A 21,311-nucleotide genomic window follows, 5' to 3' on the forward strand; every position below is an offset into this window, starting at 1 on the left:
AATAATATTTTAACAAACCGCAAACCAGTCGCTTCTACTGAGATCTTGGTTGCGACAGCATATAACCAAGCAACGTACGAATTTCTCTTTTATTCCGAGTCGCAATGAGCTCGTTCGCTACTATTTTTCTTGTAATATCCACGTTATAATATTTGCGTTTGCAATACCTAAGTTTTCCCTTGAAACATTCCGCGGGTAAAATCAATATTTTGCAAACACTTTTCATTCTACCATAGGTAAGCTTGCTTGACAACTTTCCTCGAGTGCCCATAGGATTTAGCACTTAGTGTCAGTTTGATCACATGCCAACAGCACAACCCTCGCAGCGGGAGCTGCCCGCACATCTGTATTTCCACTAAAATAAGTTTGGCCGGCGTAAAAGACCAACTTGTAATCATCCGTCACAATGTAACGTACATACGACGTAACAAAGCGATCAGTGACGCACGGAGGTGCATTTTTGGTTGAATAGGAACGGGTGCATGTGCTGGTGCTACGTCCAACTTGAGCGTGTTTGAAGGAATTTTTAGTGGATTTAGGGGGGGTTTCAAATCATCAGAGTGTTTGTAATACAGGATTAGACATTCTCAGTTGACATTATTTGGGTTGTAAAAACACCAAGAAATGCAATTGAAATTTGCAGAGATATGAATCGTGTAGTCTACCTAATCATTTGCGTAATTCTGGCAGTGTATGTTTTACTATGCGTAATTAACATAAAACAACAAACTAGCTGATGCAAACCAAGCCTTCCACTACGGCTGTTTTGGGATATACTGTCGTCATTGTTTCATGGACGTTCGCTTCGTTGTCACGCTAGACGCACAATTGCCATAAAGGTATCCCGTCTTTAACCGTTATTGAAACTAAACTTTCGTAAAATTACTGGCCATTTAACCAGGGGTACAGGATTTCGGAATCTCCAACAAAACATCATATCGAAATAAATCCTCACATTGAGTTTATTTTAATTCGTAACATTTACACCAATAGAGTCCAATAAACTTTTGTTTATTCAATAATAGCTCTGACAACAATGCAGAAAGACAAAGGTCATTTTGTGACACAAACAACAAATAAGAATTACAACAATCAACACAGCACAACAAATATGTAGTTTCGTGTGGATATTTTATTTGAAACCAATCAATATCCCGAAGCTCGACGACCAGAAACGCCTGAAAATCCAACAGATCTGGAACGTGACGGGCTACGCCCGTTTTGTTGAAATCGATGAGAAGAGCAGCCAGAAGCATTGTAAACTGGTTGACTTCTACCAAAACTTGCACATCTGTATGGACTCTTATCTCTTCTCGATTCGCCCAAATTCATCTCCCTCAAGCGAGTTTCACAGCTCGGCGAACGACCACGACTGTGGCTACGTTCACGACGCCACGGTGAAGTGCTCCGCGAGTTGTAGTCACGGCCGCGATCACGACAATCATCGTATCCATAATAAACCCGATTGGCATTCACGTCGTTGGACCAATGAGAAAGGGCGTCGCTCGCCATTACAATAACACAACGTGACGGCAAATAAACCTTGAGCAAAATAGAAAGATGTAGTGATTCGTTTGAATGACAGTATGATAGCATCTTACCATCAGTGAACATGGGTTATTGTCACACGATTGTTGTTGAGTGTGGAAATCCACCGAAGCTTCATTTCTACCGTGACCTCCAAACATTTTTTGGTCACTGTCCAAAACAATCTTGTACCTTCAACGCGAAAGGGTGTTATTTACGACGGAACGCGAACTTTGCAAGGTATACCCAAACCATACTCACGTTCCTGATGTTCGTACACCGATTCGATAATTGGGATAACTTTTTGTAGGATGAAAGTTAAACATGAAGACCAGGCCGGCTCTTTCGAATACAATCACTTTCTCATCATCGTGTTGACGTGTAACAAGTCCCTAAGATCAATTGGATTGTGAAAACGTGCACTGCAAGTGAATACCAACGGAAACAATAATTATCCTATACCTGAGGGGAACTTAGCCAACCAAATCGTTCTTCCAAACGGTTAATTGCGATATCGAAATTATTGAGGTATTTGTATCTCAGCTGCTGGTCATCAGCAAGCTCAAACTGTCTTCTTGCCAGTTGGTAATTGTCTCCATTCTGTAACGATGGAAACTCAACCCAATCTGGATGAGCGAACTCGTTGCCTACGAAAGGGTTCCTTTTGGTAAACATGTAAAAAAACGTTTACGCCAATAAAGTAATTTACCCATAAAATTCAGGTATGATTTTCCACTGAAGGCATTTGTGATAAGTCTGATCATCTTGTGGAGACTCATTCCTCTGTCCAATCTCGGTGACATTTCCCGCCGGTCCAACATGCACTCATTGTCCATAAGTTGCCTTGCAATCGTCCATTGACAATCCATGCTCTGAACATTAAAATTTATAACATCAGACAATGAATGTTCAAATCTAAAAGTTAAATCGTTAACCTGTTGGTGGTCTTCTGGGTACGTGATATATCTTTCCCCTGTCCTCCGTTCGGACAACATTTGACAAATTTCGCTCATTCCCCAGTTTTCATCCGACATTCCGTTTAATATCTGAAAACGCGAAACCCGTTACAGTAGAAAATGACGCTCCTTGATGCTGCCATGGTTTTACCTGCATCCATTGACTTGGAATATGCATCGATAATCTGTAATCGAAACCGAATCCACCTTGATTGACAGGACGAGTCAAACTTGGAAATTCGGTATACTCCTATACGCAGCAAAAAACACACTCTTTAAATCTTTGTTCGATTTTTTGTTGACCAAACAAAGACAAGTCCTACCTCTGCAATGGTTATGATTTTTGGATAGTATCGATGCAAAATTTTGTTTGCAAGCAATAGGTAAGCCATTGCTCCAATGTCCATGTGCATTCCGAAGTATTGTCGGTAGTTATCAACAGATTGGATGTCTAAAGATCATTAAAAATTTACAAAACAAACGCTTTTTAAGTATTGCAATTGCACTAATACTGATAAGTACATTTACCAGGAATTTGATTGTGGTAGATCATTGGCGTTACTCGATTTAACCGAAAACCGTCGAATCCAAAGTTTTCCACGTAATGACGGAGGTTGGAGAGTAAAAATCGAAGAACTTCCCACCTAAACAAGTTTTTACATGCGCCATCACACAGAGATGATTGTACGTAAACCATCGCAATGCCCCTTACTTTGTAAAGTCAAACTTTCGCGCGTCATTTTCCCTGAAATCCCGTCTATCAGAACGGAAGAAACACTCATCAGTGCCATCAAAGCGATCTAAACTTTCCCAGCCATTCTTCGATGCGTGACTGTGCATAACATCCATCATGACGTAAATTCCCATCCCATGTGCGACGTTTATCAACTCCCTCAGATCGTCAGGAGTCCCATATCGGCTGCGATCATGACACAAGTGTTTTTGTAAACTACACGTAATCCTGAACTGAGGCAAAAACTCACAATTCTATCACTAAAACGTGGACTCACCTTGAGGGCGCAAAAAAGTTGGTAACTTGGTAACCAACGCTCGGATAATAAGGATGCTCCATAATTGCCATGAGAAGCACGCAGTTGTAGCCTAGATCGCGAATGCGAGGAAGAACATCTGTGGTGAACTGCTTGTAAGAAGATACTTGACAACGATCGGAGCTGATCCCAATGTGAGCTTCGTAAATGCGCAAACGTTCGGGCTTCGAAATTTGATTGTTTGCAAACTGGAAATAAAGTTTTAATTTGTTTTTCTGTTCGACTCTCGCTTTTGACAACGTGAAGAAAAGCAAACCATATCACGTACTCGTTGACAAGATTTATTTGATGACGGATTCCAAAAGCGCCATGTAAACGTTGATCCGCACTGGGTCACGTATTTTGCCCACGGTGAAATTCTTTCCAATATCTGATTGTCTTTCGTTTCAACCACAAGCTGAAATTAAACAATTTTGTTATTTGTGTTTCTACATCAATGTCTGCGTAAAGCAAGCCATCTACCTTCAGTTCGGATAGATGGTTTATTGGGCATCTACCATCTCGATTTGGTGGCATGAACATTTCCCACTGACCATATCCGATGTCCTTGTACATTATTTTTTCCCAGTTGTCTGAACAAGCATTGTGGCTTAAATACACGAAGAGATTCGATTTGAAGCTACACACTCACTAAAATCTCCCATTAGGTAGACGGCCCTCGCATTGGGAACCCATTCCCTGCATTGAATTCCTCCCTCTTGTGTGAGAACAACACCGAAAGTTTCGTAACTTCGACTGAACCGATCCATTCCTTCCTCGCGTTCAATGTCCATCAGCGCCTTTTCAAACATTCCATATCTACAACACCAATATTAGTTTTATTATTTATAGTTACTTGACCAACCTTTAGATTTAATTACAACGGTTTTGTGTTTTACTGTCTTTTATTTACCTAAGTCTAATATCCTTTTCAAAGCTTCTTAATCTTGGGTCATTTGCAAACAAGCTTTCGATTTCGGGAACTCCCCATTGTTGAAGATTGTCGTGACCTGAGAACTCCATTTTTGCTCCACGATATGAGATTCGAATCAAAGGTTAAGTAAGCGGTTATAACGCAGCTTGACCGAAATTTCAACGAATGTTGTGATGTAGGTATGTTGCGATGGAATTTATATAGGGCGTAAAAAGGAAGAAGTTCGCTCTTAATGGGATTGTCGGGCAATAAAGTGAGACTGGCAAGGATTAGGATAATAATTTGGAATACAAAGAGACTTGATTATTCAACAATGTTCACAGCTTACCACTACATGAACATAACAGGAAGGAATAAGTTTAATGACAATGTAATCCAACTATAATGGTCCGAAATCATTTGTGATGCGAATTTAATTCAATATCACAAAGATTAAAATGCGGGTGTGTTTGGTCGGAATTCAACCAAAAGTACGCTTACACTTTCTCTTATTCAATAATATGATGCGTTTTGGCAATAATGTAAGGTAAACCTCATAAACTTAATGTCACCTCAACAAAATTTCAGGAATGAAAAAACTACTTTCACAAAACAAACCTTTGTACTTGGACGAGTTCCGAGTTATTCAAGGCCGATCTTGTTGTCTGAATAACGAAAAAGTGACAAAATCATTTCCGTATTACGCACAAACGTACTCCTTCTGTCGTAAAGATTTGGCGACTTTGCTGGCAAAAACGTTTATTTTACATTCGATGCTTCGGTCGGTGTGCAACTGATCTTTCTCGCAAACGATGGTGATTAGCGCCATCGTGCGCCGTAAGAATTTAGATTATTTCAGTCGCTCGTGCAATTTGTTCGTAATTGCGTTTTAGTTTGTGTTACAAATAAGTTTTTTGTGTGCAGACTATTCCCGTTTTCGATAGACTAGTAAGTCGATGAACAGAAATTAATAATATTTTAACAAACCGCAAACCAGTCGCTTCTACTGAGATCTTGGTTGCGACAGCATATAACCAAGCAACGTACGAATTTCTCTTTTATTCCGAGTCGCAATGAGCTCGTTCGCTACTATTTTTCTTGTAATATCCACGTTATAATATTTGCGTTTGCAATACCTAAGTTTTCCCTTGAAACATTCCGCGGGTAAAATCAATATTTTGCAAACACTTTTCATTCTACCATAGGTAAGCTTGCTTGACAACTTTCCTCGAGTGCCCATAGGATTTAGCACTTAGTGTCAGTTTGATCACATGCCAACAGCACAACCCTCGCAGCGGGAGCTGCCCGCACATCTGTATTTCCACTAAAATAAGTTTGGCCGGCGTAAAAGACCAACTTGTAATCATCCGTCACAATGTAACGTACATACGACGTAACAAAGCGATCAGTGACGCACGGAGGTGCATTTTTGGTTGAATAGGAACGGGTGCATGTGCTGGTGCTACGTCCAACTTGAGCGTGTTTGAAGGAATTTTTAGTGGATTTAGGGGGGGTTTCAAATCATCAGAGTGTTTGTAATACAGGATTAGACATTCTCAGTTGACATTATTTGGGTTGTAAAAACACCAAGAAATGCAATTGAAATTTGCAGAGATATGAATCGTGTAGTCTACCTAATCATTTGCGTAATTCTGGCAGTGTATGTTTTACTATGCGTAATTAACATAAAACAACAAACTAGCTGATGCAAACCAAGCCTTCCACTACGGCTGTTTTGGGATATACTGTCGTCATTGTTTCATGGACGTTCGCTTCGTTGTCACGCTAGACGCACAATTGCCATAAAGGTATCCCGTCTTTAACCGTTATTGAAACTAAACTTTCGTAAAATTACTGGCCATTTAACCAGGGGTACAGGATTTCGGAATCTCCAACAAAACATCATATCGAAATAAATCCTCACATTGAGTTTATTTTAATTCGTAACATTTACACCAATAGAGTCCAATAAACTTTTGTTTATTCAATAATAGCTCTGACAACAATGCAGAAAGACAAAGGTCATTTTGTGACACAAACAACAAATAAGAATTACAACAATCAACACAGCACAACAAATATGTAGTTTCGTGTGGATATTTTATTTGAAACCAATCAATATCCCGAAGCTCGACGACCAGAAACGCCTGAAAATCCAACAGATCTGGAACGTGACGGGCTACGCCCGTTTTGTTGAAATCGATGAGAAGAGCAGCCAGAAGCATTGTAAACTGGTTGACTTCTACCAAAACTTGCACATCTGTATGGACTCTTATCTCTTCTCGATTCGCCCAAATTCATCTCCCTCAAGCGAGTTTCACAGCTCGGCGAACGACCACGAATGTGGCTACGTTCACGACGCCACGGTGAAGTGCTCCGCGAGTTGTAGTCACGGCCGCGATCACAACAATCATCGTATCCATAATAAACCCGATTGGCATTCTCGTCGTTGGACCAATGAGAAAGGGCGTCGCTCGCCATTACAATAACACAACGTGACGGCAAATAAACCTTGAGCAAAATAAAAAGATGTAGTGATTCGTTTGAATGACAGTATGATAGCATCTTACCATCAGTGAACATGGGTTATTGTCACACGATTGTTGTTGAGTGTGGAAATCCACCGAAGCTTCATTTCTACCGTGACCTCCAAACATTTTTTGGTCACTGTCCAAAACAATCTTGTACCTTCAACGCGAAAGGGTGTTATTTACGACGGAACGCGAACTGTGCAAGGTATACCCAAACCATACTCACGTTCCTGATGTTCGTACACCGATTCGATAATTGGGATAACTTTTTGTAGGATAAAAGTTGAACATGAAGACCAGGCCGGCTCTTTTGAATACAATCACTTTCTTATCATCGTGTTGACGTGTAACAACTCCCTTGCCTACAGACCTCATGAACTCAACTGAACATACCTATTGTAGCTTTCATGTTGTTTTATGTTGTTTTTTGTTGAATGAAACATTAGAAAATTGTGAGGTTTTGTGGTTCACATAACGTGCTCTTTATCCATAATTTTTCATTCCGGTTTTTATTGATGCTATTCCGTAATACATAAGTTAAACACTTTTTTGAAAAATACGAAATAACAATCGAAAAACTAAACCCAGCATATTTATAATACAATGATCTGGAACATTACACACTAAAATAATTACTAAAAAACCTTGGTTAATATGACCATAAAGGTAGAAGCAAAAGAGGCATAACAAACATTTAGTTGCAGACAGAAGTTCACACTGTTTCGACGTTTAAGGTGGCATTATTGCAGCTTGTGACTGCTATTTCGCTAAACTAACTTGCTTGTATAACAACAGTGCCAACAGCCACCAACTGCACCGGTAGGACCTTTTGAGTCCAAACAGTGTCCACTTCATTTTACTATAAAGGTATTACGCCTGCTTGTAGAAATCGTCAATATCGCCGTAAAATTCAGTGCAGTTTAGAGTGTTTCACATAATTGTAGTTAGAAGTAATGTGATACAAGTCTTTCGGAGTCATAAATTGAACACAGATTCCTCCATCTCAAAATTTTTGTCCATCACACATTTACGTTACAACTTTTGAAATTTGTTTTCTTTTTCTTCAGTTAAGTCTCCTTAAAGCACAAACTCAGTAAAAATATTTTATACTCTTTATTTAAACAAGAACCACTTACTGTAAGCAAGGTATGATAGTGACGCGGTAAAAGAACATATTCCACAATCAATCCATGCTATCATAAAAGTATAGCCAAATGAAGCTTCACTTGACAAAGTGTTGTAATTCATCGAGGTGTAAATAATACATGACGTGGCAAGGAAAAATGCTAAAACAAACAATAGCGTCAGCAAAGTTTCCCATCTCTTTTGTGAAAACTGGCAGTTATTATTCAATTTAAATTGTGTACAACAATGTACCTGCCATCGAGGCAGCAGCAAATCCTACAAATGGAAGAATGTTTTTTGTCCACACCAGACTTGTTGTAAAACAACCAATGGAAATTATTTGTCCAAATACAGATGAAATGAGGAAAACCGTTGTCATAATATCGCTCGTGCTCATCATTTCTGTACGAAAAGAAAATATTGTTACAAAACAGTTTTTTTTTAGTTACTGTTTGTACGAATATTTAATGACGTCATAAAATTTCATATTGGTCGCAAAAAATCGCCCTTTCGCTTTGGCGACATAATTTCATTCTAATTCTATTCGTGCGATAAATAAGGCTAGCTAGTGTTTGTTCCATGCAAACCAATTTTTGTGCCATAATCTCAACGACCCCGCACTATGCCAACGTTGTTTAAATTTAACTTAAACGCATTGAATGTTGGATTCGCAGTCAATATTTGAATTCGGTGGCTATCACGATCCGGCTAAATATTGAAATATCATTTGGATTCGGTCCGGAACATCCCCAGTAAGTATTGTATTCTGGTAGGAAAACATTATTAAATTTCACCAAATAGTTAGTCGCCTGACGCCTAATGTAACGTGAAGTTGAAATAATCACAAACTTTTCACAGGAACGGAACAGCCCTCTTGGGTTTTGCATTCTTCAAATAAACCAGTTGTTCCCGATGGAGATCGAATCCACCCGGGAGATCCAATAGCAACAATGCTAACCAGCAAAGTAACAAACAGTAGTGCAACCGTTGCTATATCTTTTTGTGTCATCGAGACAGAAGTATACTAAAAATATGCCTATACTTTACACCAAATGTCTACAGATCATACTGGAGTATATATTTGTTAACGCTGCCACCTGATACGTTTGTATTGCTTCTGTTAAACCTTAAAACACACTCTATATGCTGCAAATATGGCTGTGAAGGCAAACTGCGAAATCAGCAATGAATTGTATGGGTCTGGGCGTTTTTGCGCTTTATGGTATTTGTTTAAACTGCAGTGGTCTTTCATCTAGGATCGTTAAAGTTTAGTTAACTACCTATTACGAAAGTTCGCAGCTAGTTGTGTAATTCCTGTCGAGAATCTATACAAGGGTTGGCTCAACTATCTCAAAAATTATAATCGTGCTTTGATATTCGGAAAATGTTCCTAATTGCAATTCACGATCTGTCAAGGACATTTCTGGAAACGGTCTGGTGCAACAATGTCCTCAACCTGTAAACCTATACTTCTCTTAATCGATTTTTCAATGGTTGAATGATGATGTACAGTGATGTGCACAACCTGGTGAAACCGCAGCAAACGCTCAACCTCTCTCGGCGTCAACCAGGAGTATCGCATTTTACCTATTTACGCTTGCGCAGCGGCGAAATGAAAAAAACACGCACCTTGCTCAGTGTTAGCGGATAGGCCTCGTTGCACAAGCTGTTGCAAGCAGTTTGGGCAAAATCTCAATGTATCCTTATACATATATATAAACATATATATGAAAGAACATTCATTTAGAAGAACTGTCCTTTTGTCATAAAAGTCGCATAGATTTAATATTTCGCTGACGATTTCGATAGATCATCGGATATGTCAAAGACATGAAACACTGTGCGTGTTTTCCAGCGGCCCAAGCAACTTGTTGCGATGGTCACGTCTCATTGCGCTCACACGTGACACAACTCGCGGAGCGGTTCTAGCGTTGTCCTATTTCTTCAAACTATATTGTAAATACAAAAATGTTAGCACTCAACGACATAAACATTTTTATATAATTTATAAACAAGCACCACATACTGTGCACCAGTATAGTTTCTACAGCTATTTTTGTGTAAAAGGCCTATACTGTCTCTCGATCAATTTTTAAATTCTACGTTTATTTGTGTTTTCAAAATTTAGCAAGATATTTTTTTTGGACAAATTCTGTATATAAACCTCGTCGTTTGTTTGACGTTTTTCCTTGATAATAATTTCGCCTGTGCTTATATGGGCATCATAGGTATCGCCAAAAATACAAACAATGCAGTTTAAAACCAACGTATATTTCCTAAATATAGGAAATGCAAAAAAAAATAACCCACAAACTGACAATCAGACGTATAAGGAAACACCGACCGAGCCACGATATATGCTTCATAGTGCAACATAAACCCCACCGGAATACCGACATAGCAAAATGTTATTATCCTATTAGACATTTTTGAAGACAAATGGTTTCACAACATCAAGGCAAAAATAAACATTAATCGCTTAATTGCCTATAATATAAAGTATGGTGTTTTTTGCCACCAAAACAATCTAGGCTCAAACCGAAATCAAATTATACCATTTTTATTTTGCATGAAGCACCACCACGCATAAACGTGAAACAAAACATAGCGCGGGCACCGATGAAACCACAAGGTAGCCTATTTGAGTCAGGATAAAGCGCCAAATATTTGGTTCACGAAACACTTTCTTTGATCTGTTCGGCAGACTTAAGTGTCCCAACGCCTATTCAATGATTTTGTTTGAATTTAATGCAGTCGGAATTTGCTGAATCCAGCGCATCCTTAAAAGGGGCCCGTAATTTATTAGAAACCCCAAAAAAGGAAAAACACTTTTTCTTCAGAAAATTGTGAAGATTTATTTGGTTGAAATACATTCCCCACATGTTTTGGACAGCCCTCGCGTTTTGTTGGACGGCTCTGCCCAAAATCATAAATTGATGATACATTGGTTAAAATTTGAAATTGATCCAATGTAGGCTATGTCGGCAACCTTCTAATACTACAGGTGCGCTAGGTCCGCTAGGTGCGCTAGGTGCGCTAGGTCCGCTAGGTCCGCTAGGTCCGCTAGGTCCGCTAGGTCCGCTAGGTCCGCTAGGTCCGCTAGGTCCGCTAGGTCCGCTAGGTCCGCTAGGTCCGCTAGGTCCGCTAGGTCCGCTAGGTCCGCTAGGTCCGCTAGGTCCGCTAGGTCCGCTAGGTCCGCTAGTTCCGCTAGGTCCGCTAGGTCCGCTAGGTCCGCTAGGTCCGCTAGGTACCTTTTAATACTGCAGGTGCGCTATATTTGACCTAATACTACAGGTCCGCTAGGTCCGCTAGGTACCTTTTAATACTGCAGGTGCGCTATATTTGACCTAATACTACAGGTCCGCTAGGTACCTTCTAATACTGCAGGTGCGCTATATTTGACCTAATACTACAGGTCCGCTAGGTACCTTCTAATACTACAGGTCCGCCAGGTAACTTCTAATACTACAGGTCCTTGGGTCCGCTGGGTCCGCTGGGTCCGTTGGGTCCGCTGTATTCAACCTTCTAATACAGGGGTGTCCAAAACTTGGCCCGCGGGACAAATGTGGCCCCGCCACGGCATTTTACATTCGTTGCAAATTTATCTGTGCTTGTATAAGATGACGCTTATTCCGCCTTTTTCTGGAAAATTAGTACCAGCTATAATACTTTATTACTGAAAGTCGAAGCACTTGTATGCGCCCAACTTGTCACTGATGGTACACCTGTCATGACCGCTACGAAGTGGATCTTTAGCAAAGTCAGCGAGGAAGGGGCAGCTGAATTAAATTGCACTTCATTATCCACCAACAGGCTCTCTGTGCAAAAGATTTTAAATCTGATCACGTCATAAAACCAGTGACAAAAAGCAATTAATGTCATTCGTTAAGAGCTTTGCGACACCGCCAGTTTCAACAGTTGTTGCTTGGCAGATATCACTTATCACAGAGATGTGAGGTGGCTAAGTCGATGGTCGGCACTTTTTTCTCTTTGAAAGGAGGTTGCACATTTGTTTTGTGTAAAGGAGGAACCAATGAAAGAACTATCAGAACCTGCTTGGCTCCCGGATTTAGCTTTTTTGTGGACGTAACGAAACATTTAATTACACTGAATGTCAAACTTCAAGAACGAGATGAAACTGTGAGCCACCTTTGTACTCACCTTAAGGTTTTCCGCACAACAACTTGCGTACAAGTTACTGTATCTTCTCTTTCGAGAGAGTTTTCCAATCGCTTTCCAGATTTTGCAGCACTGAAAAAGGAATTGTTGCTCTTGTAGATAATTCGACATATCATAATTCGAAACATTTAACCTTGATCTTTTCAAACTCCTTTCTTCTCTTTTGCAATTACTCCCCGTCTTCTTGACGCTTTCGCTATTTATCTCGCATGCGTTTTGTCTTTTTACCTGCGCTACTTCTTCTAAGTCTCCTTTGTCGCGTAATCGCAGCAATTGCCTCTTTGTTTTTGCCTCGACTTTGGTATCTCCCCACACATTTGCGATTCTTTTCTCAAATAGATCATAGTTTTCTGTCTCATAGTCGTTTGGTTTAAGAGATCAGGGCGTTTGACCAGCACAGATCTCGGTTTTGTTTTGACTGGACTTGCAGGCAACATGGTGTCTGACTGGGACTTTCTTGAATTCTACGAGGTACCAAAATAATTGTTTTTGAAAATATCAATAGCCTACCTTAATTAACCTCGAGTGTCCTTTATCATCACATGTTTAAGGTATCATTCTAAACAGGTATGCTTATCCGAGTTTCAAGTCATAGGCGATGCAACTACATTTCTTAAAAATATTCGAAGGGTTCGGGAAAATGCATTGACCTGAATTTGCATCGAAAAAATTATATGAACTGAAACGATAAGACGTTTTCAATTCACCGAAACAAATATTCGTTGTGAAACGAATACTATACAAAACCAGATGACCTACCAATCGAGCCAACAGTGGTTGCATACAAAATTTGGCCGATTAACATAGATTTTTCTCTATACAAACTTTTATTTTTGAACTGCCACCAAAATCTGTTACTCTAAAAAACGACAAACAAAATAACGATGCTTACTTCTGACGAAAAAAAGTTCGACGCTATACGATAAAACGAACAAGAAATCTGGCTTCGTTAGTAACTAATTAGGGGACCAAAAAAACAGCCAGAAAATGCAACAAACCTTCGTGTAATTAAAGGTTGGATAATGCGGACCTGAACAAGAAATCTGGCTTCGTTAGTAACTAATTAGGGGACCAAAAAAACAGCCAGAAAATGTAACAAACCCTCATGTAATTAAAGGTTGGATAATGCGGACCTGTAACATTAGAATGTATCTAGCGCACCTGTAGTATTAGATGGGACCTAGCGGACCTAGCGGACCTAGCGGACCTAGCGCACCTAGCGCACCTAGCGGACCTAGCGCACCTGTAGTATTAGAAGGTACCGGGCTATGTCTGGAAATCTGTTTGCAAAAGCCCATGTGTACTTTTACCGGTCACCCAGTGGTCAACACATACACACGAAGGCGAAGCGCGCTGTAGAAACTGTAGTAAGTAATTTGCAAAAGCTGTGGTTATGGTTTGAAAAAAATTGTTTCCTTCTGCTTTGCTATGCACAAGAAATCTTTTGAAAAAAGCGGGATATACTTGTTATAAAAAAAAATAATAAAAAAAATTATATAGGCCATGGTCAAAGGAAATTTCTAAAAGTTGTTTCGCCTTTGCCCTTTGGTTTGTCCGAACTGAAGTGTGGGTCCTTGATTTTTAAAATCATGTTTCTCCTTTTTTAGACAATTAGGTTTCCAATATTAACGTTTTGGCACTGGGTATTTGTTTCTGAATGGTTTGAATGATTCCCATGTGCTGTGTGCATTTAGCTTCTAAAGAAAATAAAAATCGTAACATTTTCAAATTTTATCAGAGCAACTAGTTCATGATTTTGATGACAGCATTGTTGCTGTTTGCAATTTCTGGAAAACCGAAAAATGACCATGCTTGTGGTATGTTACATAATCACACCAGACAACAAAACATTAATTTATATTCAACTTGTGTTTAAAGGGAAATCAACAAACTTTTGATGAAAAATGGCCAACTATGCAACCTGTCATACTCAAGTTGTTAAGTCAGGAATCTGTAACGCGTCAAGAATGGCAGGTGTGCATTTTTTATTAAATTGTTCTCATTTAGGGTGGGTGGCCACCAAAGGGGTATTGTGGTCAATTGTATCCCAACACCTTATGGCAGGTGTGATTCTTCTGAAGGAAATCGCATTATTTATTGGCATCCCTGAGTTGATAACCATCAGGTATTCTTGGTACCCATGGCACAGTAACGATTCCAGTGGCAGATCTGAAATAATATGAGGGGGTGTTCGGTTTTGGTACCTAATTAACGAAACCGTTAGATGCGATTACAATTTTTTTTCAGACGCTTATAATGCAAATTCAGCTTTAAAAACATTGCAGTAGTTGAAGCGAAATATCGATGTTTTAGCTGTAGATAAATATTTTGGAAATATAAGAAAAACAGATGATATAACTCTTACAGCGTGCAGCTTCGGTATAGAAATTATAGCAGAAATGGATTAACTTGTGAGGTCGCGCTTTCAAAAGCACTATTGTTGACGGGTTATTGACCAACGCCATGATAAACCATTGTTTCATAACTGGTCATCATCACATGAATGCAGCACGCACGACTGAAAATCAAAGCAACTGCGGAGACGAACACTTAGTCGTAGTGTCCATTCCTGTGTAGCAGGAAATCAACCGCACTTTCACACACCTCAAAACAATGTGCCAAAATACTGAGGGGGGTGTTCTGACACCAAAACACCACCCTAGATCCGTCACTGAACGATGCCAATAAGTAGGCGAAATATACATAAAAATTCTATGTCTATTGATGTATAAGTCATGCAAATATTAAAATTAATTAATTTCATTGGTTAGTTTATGTGTGGCTGATCTCATTTGTTCATACATTTCTTGAAATAACTTTATACAGGATCTATTTTGGAATGTCCATTCTGTGTGCATGTGGGATGACAAGGGTGGGCCAGAAAAAGTCCATTCAGCTTTAAAGACAAATATTTCAAACTTTATTAAAGATGCACAATCGGTATGTGCATTTTTGGCATCTCTTTTTGCCAATAATGTTGTCGGTTCAATTTACCCATGTGTTTTGCAGCGAATTCAGTCACACCAAGAAGGAAATGCTCTACTTCGAGCTTATATCATTGAATGGCAGAAATTTTTTTCACAATGTGTTTATCTACCAGAGCCCTTCTCTCAGTTAGAGAAATCCTTAAGTGATCGCACCAATAAAAAAAAGAAGGAACAACAACAGAGTATTGTCAAGAAGGTATTTATAATATATATATCACAAATATAGCCGATTAATAATATTAAAAGAAATGTTTAAAAATCATCTTCAGCTGATGCTGGATTCCTGGAACAAAAATGTGTTTCTGAGTATATCTGATCACTTAAAGGAATGTACCATGGTACTTATTGAAGAAGAGAGATGTGGTAAAGCAGTTGATGCCCAACTCATAATCGGTGTCCGTCAATCTTTTGGTATGCAACATAGTGAATTAATGGAAATTTATTTTAAAGCTATGTTTTCTCCTTGGTCAGTTTACATTACAGCAAGAACGTTTTACGTAACATGGCCTGATGATAAAATTCAAAAAAAGAATATTTTTTGTTTGTATTTCAAACCAGAAGAAATCCATTTAATTTAAAAATAATTTGTATTGTGGTCTAGTAGAACTGTTAACACAGATCGTTAGTTTGCTCCTTCTTGGTATTTTTATAAAATAGCACATAGAACTAGTAATATACCGAATCATCCAAATTCGGTTCCGGCCAATACCGAATATTTGGTGACACTTTTATTGTTACGTCACTGATAATCTTACGGCTTTGTTAATTCCATGTTAGTTTGTATTAAAAATTATCCATGTGGCTTACACGCTAGTGTTGGTATTTCAGAATGTTTTTCTCGAGGGCAAAAGTTTGGTTTTGGCCGAATCAAAAGAAATTACTCAACCGAAACCGAATCTTCGTCAAAATCGCTGATTTGGCCGAATAAATTAGCCAAATCGAAGCTTCGATACATCACTACATAGAACATACACTTGATATAAGCTAGTTCCTGTTTAAGATAATCCTTTTATATTTTCTGCATTCACTGATCGAATAAAGCCATTTATTTTTAACTAGGATATTATTATCTACAGTAAGTCTATGTTCCAATGCTGAAGATCCACTTCAGATCTACCGCGAACATTTTGAATCTTCATACATTCAAGCAACTAAGAAGCATTATAATGCAGCTGCTGAGAACTATCTCAGTGAACGTGGTGTTAAGGAATACATGAAATATGTAAGTATAAAACAATTAATGCACAATTCAGGGCAAATTTAATGAATTTTTTTCATGTAGTGTTCTGTTTTTTTTTAACATTATGCCTTGTAAAACTGCTGAGCACCTCTAGCTCAGTTGGTACAGTATTGGGCCTGGTTAGCCGAGGTCGTGAGTTCAAACCTAACCGGGAGCTTCATTTTTCAAATCTCGCTTCGATTCAGTTAGGCTGCATACCTGGCTTGTGTTGCCGGAAAATGAAAATGCATATATATACATATAATTTCAAAAGTAATCAGCTTAATTTGCAATCCATTACACAAGAGATACAAGCAAAAGGAATAAAATCTACAAAAACAATCATTTTTCTAACCCAGAAGCTCAATCAGACCAATAATATATGTAAATCTTTTCAATATGTGACTGTAATGACCTAAAAAATATTTTATGTGAAAATGCATAAAATATGTATTTCTGTTAGTTATCCTGAAACAAAATATATTTGTGCTTTGAAAAGCATTTTGTGGAAAATACGACTTTAATTTCACAAAAAAAAACTAGTTATAATTGTACAAGATGTAACATAAGCTTAACTGGAGTAAAAAATGGAATATAGATTAACCAAGACATTTTGAATAAAAGTTTTGACTTATTCTGTGCTAAATGTTGCTGCACTACTTTATATGATTATTTATAAGTAAGTGGCACAATTTGGTTTATGGTCTTCTTCCATTCAGGCGCAACAAAAACTCTCCGAGGAGAACCAGAGAGCTACTCGATATCTCGAGTCTTCCTCAGTTAGCGACTTAGACAAGCATTGTGTCTTAGTGTTGGTTACCCGGTTTACTGATGCAATACTTGCAGAGTGCCCACACATGATTAGAGAGAATGAGACAGATCGTAAGTTTTCTTTAAACCCTGTTTACCTATTAGGTATATATGATTTATTTGCATACTTGCCTGAAATTTGAAGTAAGCCTTAAAATCTAGACTATTTCAGAGCATAGCACTTGTACACAGTTCCCCAAAAAATAAATTTAAAATTAGATCTTTAGCTTTTCATTATGAAGCAGTTTATCATAGCTGCTGATGAAGGCTGCTGCTTAGCACTTGAAACATTGATATTTCAAAATATTGTTGCTTTTTTGTGTTGCCTGGATAACTTACCTGGTAGTTTTTTTTGTGGTGGTGTATAGCCTAAAATAACTTTACAATTTAATACATAACAGCACTGCATTTTAAATTGATAAACTGATTTGTTTACAAATATATTTGAATATTTATTTCAGAACTTAACATAATGTTCAATTTAATGAATCGCGTGCCTGACGGAGTGGATCCCATTATTAACTACCTGCATGACTACATTCTGGAACAGGGCCTGACTGACATGAAGGAATGCAGAACTATTATTACTACAGTATGTGTCATCTCATTGCAGCAGTTTATACAAATGTGCCTTAACATTGTTTTTTCATTGGTTAGGATTCAGAGAAGTACATTGAACTTTTACTTGTACTGTTTGAGAGGTTTTCAACACTAGTAAGAAAGTCATTTACTGATGATCCACGTCTGTTAACTGCGAGGGATAAAGCTTTCAAAGAAGTTGTAAATGACTACTCTGTGTTTAGTTTGGAATTACAAACCAAAGGAAAGCAGTAAGTTGGTGTTGACATAGTTTTCCCTCGATCCTAAATTGTTTACATTTTAGCATGTTAATTGTATCTTATGCTCTAGTTCAAAACCAGCTGACAACTCTGCCTGCCATGTTATGATGAATATGTTTGCAGAAGCTCAGTAAAACTTCCACCAGAGTCAAGATGCCCAGAACTGCTTGCCAACTTTTGTGACATGCTCCTACGCAAAACTCCAATGAGCAAGAAATTGTCAACGGATGAGATTGATTCCAAGTTAAAGGATGTTGTGAGTTTTTTATTTAGGTCTACGCATATGTACAGGTATTAGTAGTGCTAGAAATCTCTTTTATGAATTGGCCTTGATTTGTGACAAAAGTTCCCAGACTGTTCACATTTTCCTTACTTTCACCCACACTTTGACTGACATATAATGTAGAGTGTTTTTACTGAAGAAATCTTTGAAGGATAAATGTTTTCCTGAGCTGTGCAAAGTGAATTCGGGAATTTACATCTTTTTTCTGTGATCCAACCATGTTAGCATCAGAAAATATGGGCTGTGTGCTCATTCATAAACTAAAATTACAGATACCATTCAAAGATATTGTTTGTTTAAATCACCATAAAAGAGAATTTTGATTTGCAACTAAGCAACCAGATGTTTTTCCAATTTTTTGCATTAATATGAGTTTTTTTTATTTCAGCTCCTAGTTTTGAAATATGTGGCAAACAAGGATGTATTCATGAGATATCATAAAGCACATCTCACAAGGCGTCTGATTCTTGGTACATCAGCTGACAATGAAAAAGAAGAAAATATGTTGGAAGGCCTTAGAGAGGTATTGGTGTCTTTCCTTGTTTGTGTTAAAAAAACAGGTTGTTTGCACAATTTTAAATATAAACTAAAACTGCCAGAAAATGTCCAGCATACAATTTGGTTTTTCAAAGTTATTAACTCCAAGCTTTTCACACCTTAACGATGTAAAACCAAAACTATATATGTGTATTCTTCACCCAAACCTTACCCATTTCCATACACAGACACTAACGATAGCAATATTTGAATATTTGTTTGCTCCTGTTTGTTTTAGGTAGGAATGCCAGCTGATTATGTGAACAAACTTGCTCGAATGTTTCAAGACATTAAAGTAAGTGAAGACCTTAATCAACAATTTAAAGAAACAAGAAAAGACAGAGCAGCAGGTAATTAGGCATTGTTTTTAAAAATTCTGTAGGACCACACTATTTTATATCCTACTCAGACATCGCCAGCATCAAGATACTAAATGCTGGTGCTTGGTCTCGTCGGTCGGAGAGAACTCCAGTTTCCCTTCCTGGGCTTCTGGAGGATTTAATACCAGATGTTGAAGAATTTTACAAAACTAAGCACACTGGAAGAAAGTTGCACTGGAATCATCTCATGTCAAATGGAGTTGTACGTTTTTGTTTTCTCACTATCAAACTCCTATTTGCTCACACCTTAATTATGTTTCATTTACATTGGATCGAATCTGTAACTAGTTGGCATCAGTGCAATACGTATCAAAAATGTCATATATGCTCAATAACTGTATTAGTGTTACATTTATTTTACTGTGGTTGTACAACTTCCTCTATTTTTAGAAAATTGTTCAATATTTAAAGCTTACTCAAAGTATCATAATCTTTTAGCATTGGTTTTAAGTTCACCTATTTCTTTAGATGACTTTCAAAACAGATGTTGGCCAGTATGAGGTTGAAATAACCACTTTCCAAATGTCAGTTTTGTATGTGTGGAACTCAAGACCTCGTGATGCAATCTCGTTTGAAAGTCTTCGTCTGGCGACCCAATTACCAGACACTGAACTTAGAAAAACGCTTTGGGTTTGTGCATTTCAACTGTGTTAAAAAACAGAATGTGTGCAAAATGCAACGATTGGCTTGTTTATTACGTTTCCTTGCATGTTTTTAAACTGTTAACTTCATAATTTCTATGGTATCTAACTTACAACATGTTATATTCAGTCCCTTGTTGCGAATGGAAAACTAAAACAACAAGTTCTCGTATGCGAACCCACAGTGACGTCACTGAAAGGCTTCAACGACAGCACTATCTTCTCCGTAAACCATCAATTCTGCATCTAGTATGTAAATTTTGCATTACTTTACCCCTGTCTGACATTTTGACGTAACTCTGTAATGTGCTACAGCAAAGGAGGGAAGTCACAGAAGCGTGGCAGGGTTAACTTGATCGGAAGACTCCAACTCGCCACCGATAAAAATCGGGAGGACGACAACGAGGGTATTACGCAGTTGCGAATTTTGCGAACTCAGGTAGATTTTTTTGCACCACTAGGTTGTTACAAACTAATCACAGTAGGCATAAAATAACTACACACTGTTAGCTTTCAAGTTTAAAGGTCTTAAAAGTGATGCTTGAAATAACAAAAATGCGTTGGTGGGGAGTTTATGTAATTTGCGTAAATTTTACTGTTGTGGAATTTATATACGGTTGCCAAATTTTCATTGTTAATTAAACGAAGAGAAATTACGAACAGCTATACACGCGTTACGCCAAAATGACGTTTTCTGGCTGGTAATTTTGTGATAAAAGTACGTGTGTGAAAATAAACTTATTGAATTTTTGCACAGGAAGCAATTGTTAAAATTCTCAAGATGCGGAAAAAGATTACAAACGCACAACTCCAAACCGAACTCGTTGAAATTCTTAAAAACATGTTCCTTCCTCAGAAGAAACTAATTAAACAACAGATCGAATGGCTTATTGACAATAAGTACATGAAACGTGACGACCACGACATCAACAGTTTCGTCTACATCACATGAACTATATAACAAAATACGAGCTTAAGTTCAATTTGCTGATTGCTTGTTGCAATACGAATAAAATTGTTCTGGTGAGAAGATTTTGTACTGTGACGTAATAATATCACCGCCGCACACTTCGCATGTGGCGTTGTATTGAGTTTTTGAAGAAGTTCACGCTTTTGCTCTGACACAAGTTTGTCCGCTTTAATTATGTGCCATTATCGTGATTGATGTTTGTCGTCGTTTTTTTTGACTGCGTTCTTGATGACTGGTCAATGTGAACCCGTGGGTCCTTTCGTTTGTTTGTTTTTTTGGCTGCCGCGTGGTGGCGCACTTACATACGCAAACGGCGTTTGTTTTTCTTGTGCTTTCTTTAATCGCTTGCAAATAAAACCTGTCGGACTGTTGAAAGCGTGTTGACA

General features: G+C 38.2%; 3 protein-coding genes across 3 annotated transcripts; 1 reads left to right on the forward strand and 2 right to left on the reverse strand.

The window, feature by feature from the left end:
- Positions 1–1,146: 1,146 nt before the first annotated feature.
- On the reverse strand, positions 1,147–4,534 carry LOC145895580 (1,4-alpha-glucan-branching enzyme-like). Its single transcript, XM_082984381.1, has 15 exons — positions 4,425–4,534; positions 4,164–4,330; positions 3,995–4,104; positions 3,801–3,929; positions 3,494–3,720; positions 3,196–3,402; positions 3,012–3,127; positions 2,807–2,934; positions 2,635–2,733; positions 2,463–2,573; positions 2,237–2,399; positions 1,990–2,174; positions 1,789–1,919; positions 1,602–1,719; positions 1,147–1,542 (listed from the first exon to the last, which is right to left on the reverse strand). The coding sequence occupies exons 1-15, from the start codon at positions 4,532–4,534 to the stop codon at positions 1,147–1,149; spliced, it is 2,397 nt and encodes a 798-aa protein (XP_082840507.1).
- A 2,929-nt stretch (positions 4,535–7,463) lies between these two features.
- LOC145895275 (uncharacterized) lies at positions 7,464–9,143 on the reverse strand. Its single transcript, XM_082984053.1, has 4 exons — positions 8,930–9,143; positions 8,333–8,482; positions 8,092–8,241; positions 7,464–8,031 (listed from the first exon to the last, which is right to left on the reverse strand). The coding sequence occupies exons 1-4, from the start codon at positions 9,087–9,089 to the stop codon at positions 7,988–7,990; spliced, it is 504 nt and encodes a 167-aa protein (XP_082840179.1). The 5' UTR covers positions 9,090–9,143; the 3' UTR covers positions 7,464–7,987.
- A 4,727-nt stretch (positions 9,144–13,870) lies between these two features.
- LOC145896008 (cullin-5-like) lies at positions 13,871–21,294 on the forward strand. The gene is made up of 17 exons (XM_082984795.1): positions 13,871–14,076; positions 14,138–14,233; positions 15,086–15,199; positions 15,269–15,442; positions 15,516–15,657; positions 16,323–16,468; positions 17,185–17,347; positions 17,737–17,867; positions 17,933–18,105; positions 18,238–18,370; positions 18,786–18,920; positions 19,173–19,284; positions 19,344–19,516; positions 19,783–19,944; positions 20,086–20,204; positions 20,271–20,394; positions 20,713–21,294. Exons 1-17 carry the CDS (start codon positions 14,062–14,064, stop codon positions 20,905–20,907), a joined length of 2,307 nt encoding a protein of 768 aa, XP_082840921.1. The 5' UTR covers positions 13,871–14,061; the 3' UTR covers positions 20,908–21,294.
- The last annotated feature ends 17 nt before the right edge of the window (positions 21,295–21,311 follow it).

Source organism: Ascidia mentula, chromosome 3 (assembly GCF_947561715.1).
Source record: "Ascidia mentula chromosome 3, kaAscMent1.1, whole genome shotgun sequence".
In the NCBI taxonomy this organism is placed as follows: Eukaryota; Metazoa; Chordata; class Ascidiacea; order Phlebobranchia; family Ascidiidae; genus Ascidia; species Ascidia mentula.

Bases quoted from the DNA above. Each gene is read 5' to 3' on its own strand.
- LOC145895580 (XM_082984381.1), bottom strand. From the start codon at position 4,534: ATGGAGTTCTCAGGTCACGACAATCTTCAACAATGGGGAGTTCCCGAA. The intron at 4,331-4,424 runs GTAAATAAAAGA...TTGGTGTTGTAG, and splicing joins GAAAAGGATATTAGACTTAG to ATATGGAATGTTTGAAAAGG. The intron at 1,920-1,989 runs GTATAGGATAAT...AATTGATCTTAG, and splicing joins GTTGGCTAAGTTCCCCTCAG to GGACTTGTTACACGTCAACA.
- LOC145896008 (XM_082984795.1), top strand. The intron at 16,469-17,184 runs GTAAGTATAAAA...TCTTCCATTCAG, and splicing joins TTAAGGAATACATGAAATAT to GCGCAACAAAAACTCTCCGA. The intron at 19,945-20,085 runs GTTTGTGCATTT...TGTTATATTCAG, and splicing joins AACTTAGAAAAACGCTTTGG to TCCCTTGTTGCGAATGGAAA.
- LOC145895275 (XM_082984053.1), bottom strand. From the start codon at position 9,089: ATGACACAAAAAGATATAGCAACGGTTGCACTACTGTTTGTTACTTTG. The intron at 8,242-8,332 runs GTACATTGTTGT...TGTTTGTTTTAG, and splicing joins TGCTGCTGCCTCGATGGCAG to CATTTTTCCTTGCCACGTCA. The intron at 8,032-8,091 runs GTAAGTGGTTCT...TTGTGCTTTAAG, and splicing joins ACTATCATACCTTGCTTACA to GAGACTTAACTGAAGAAAAA.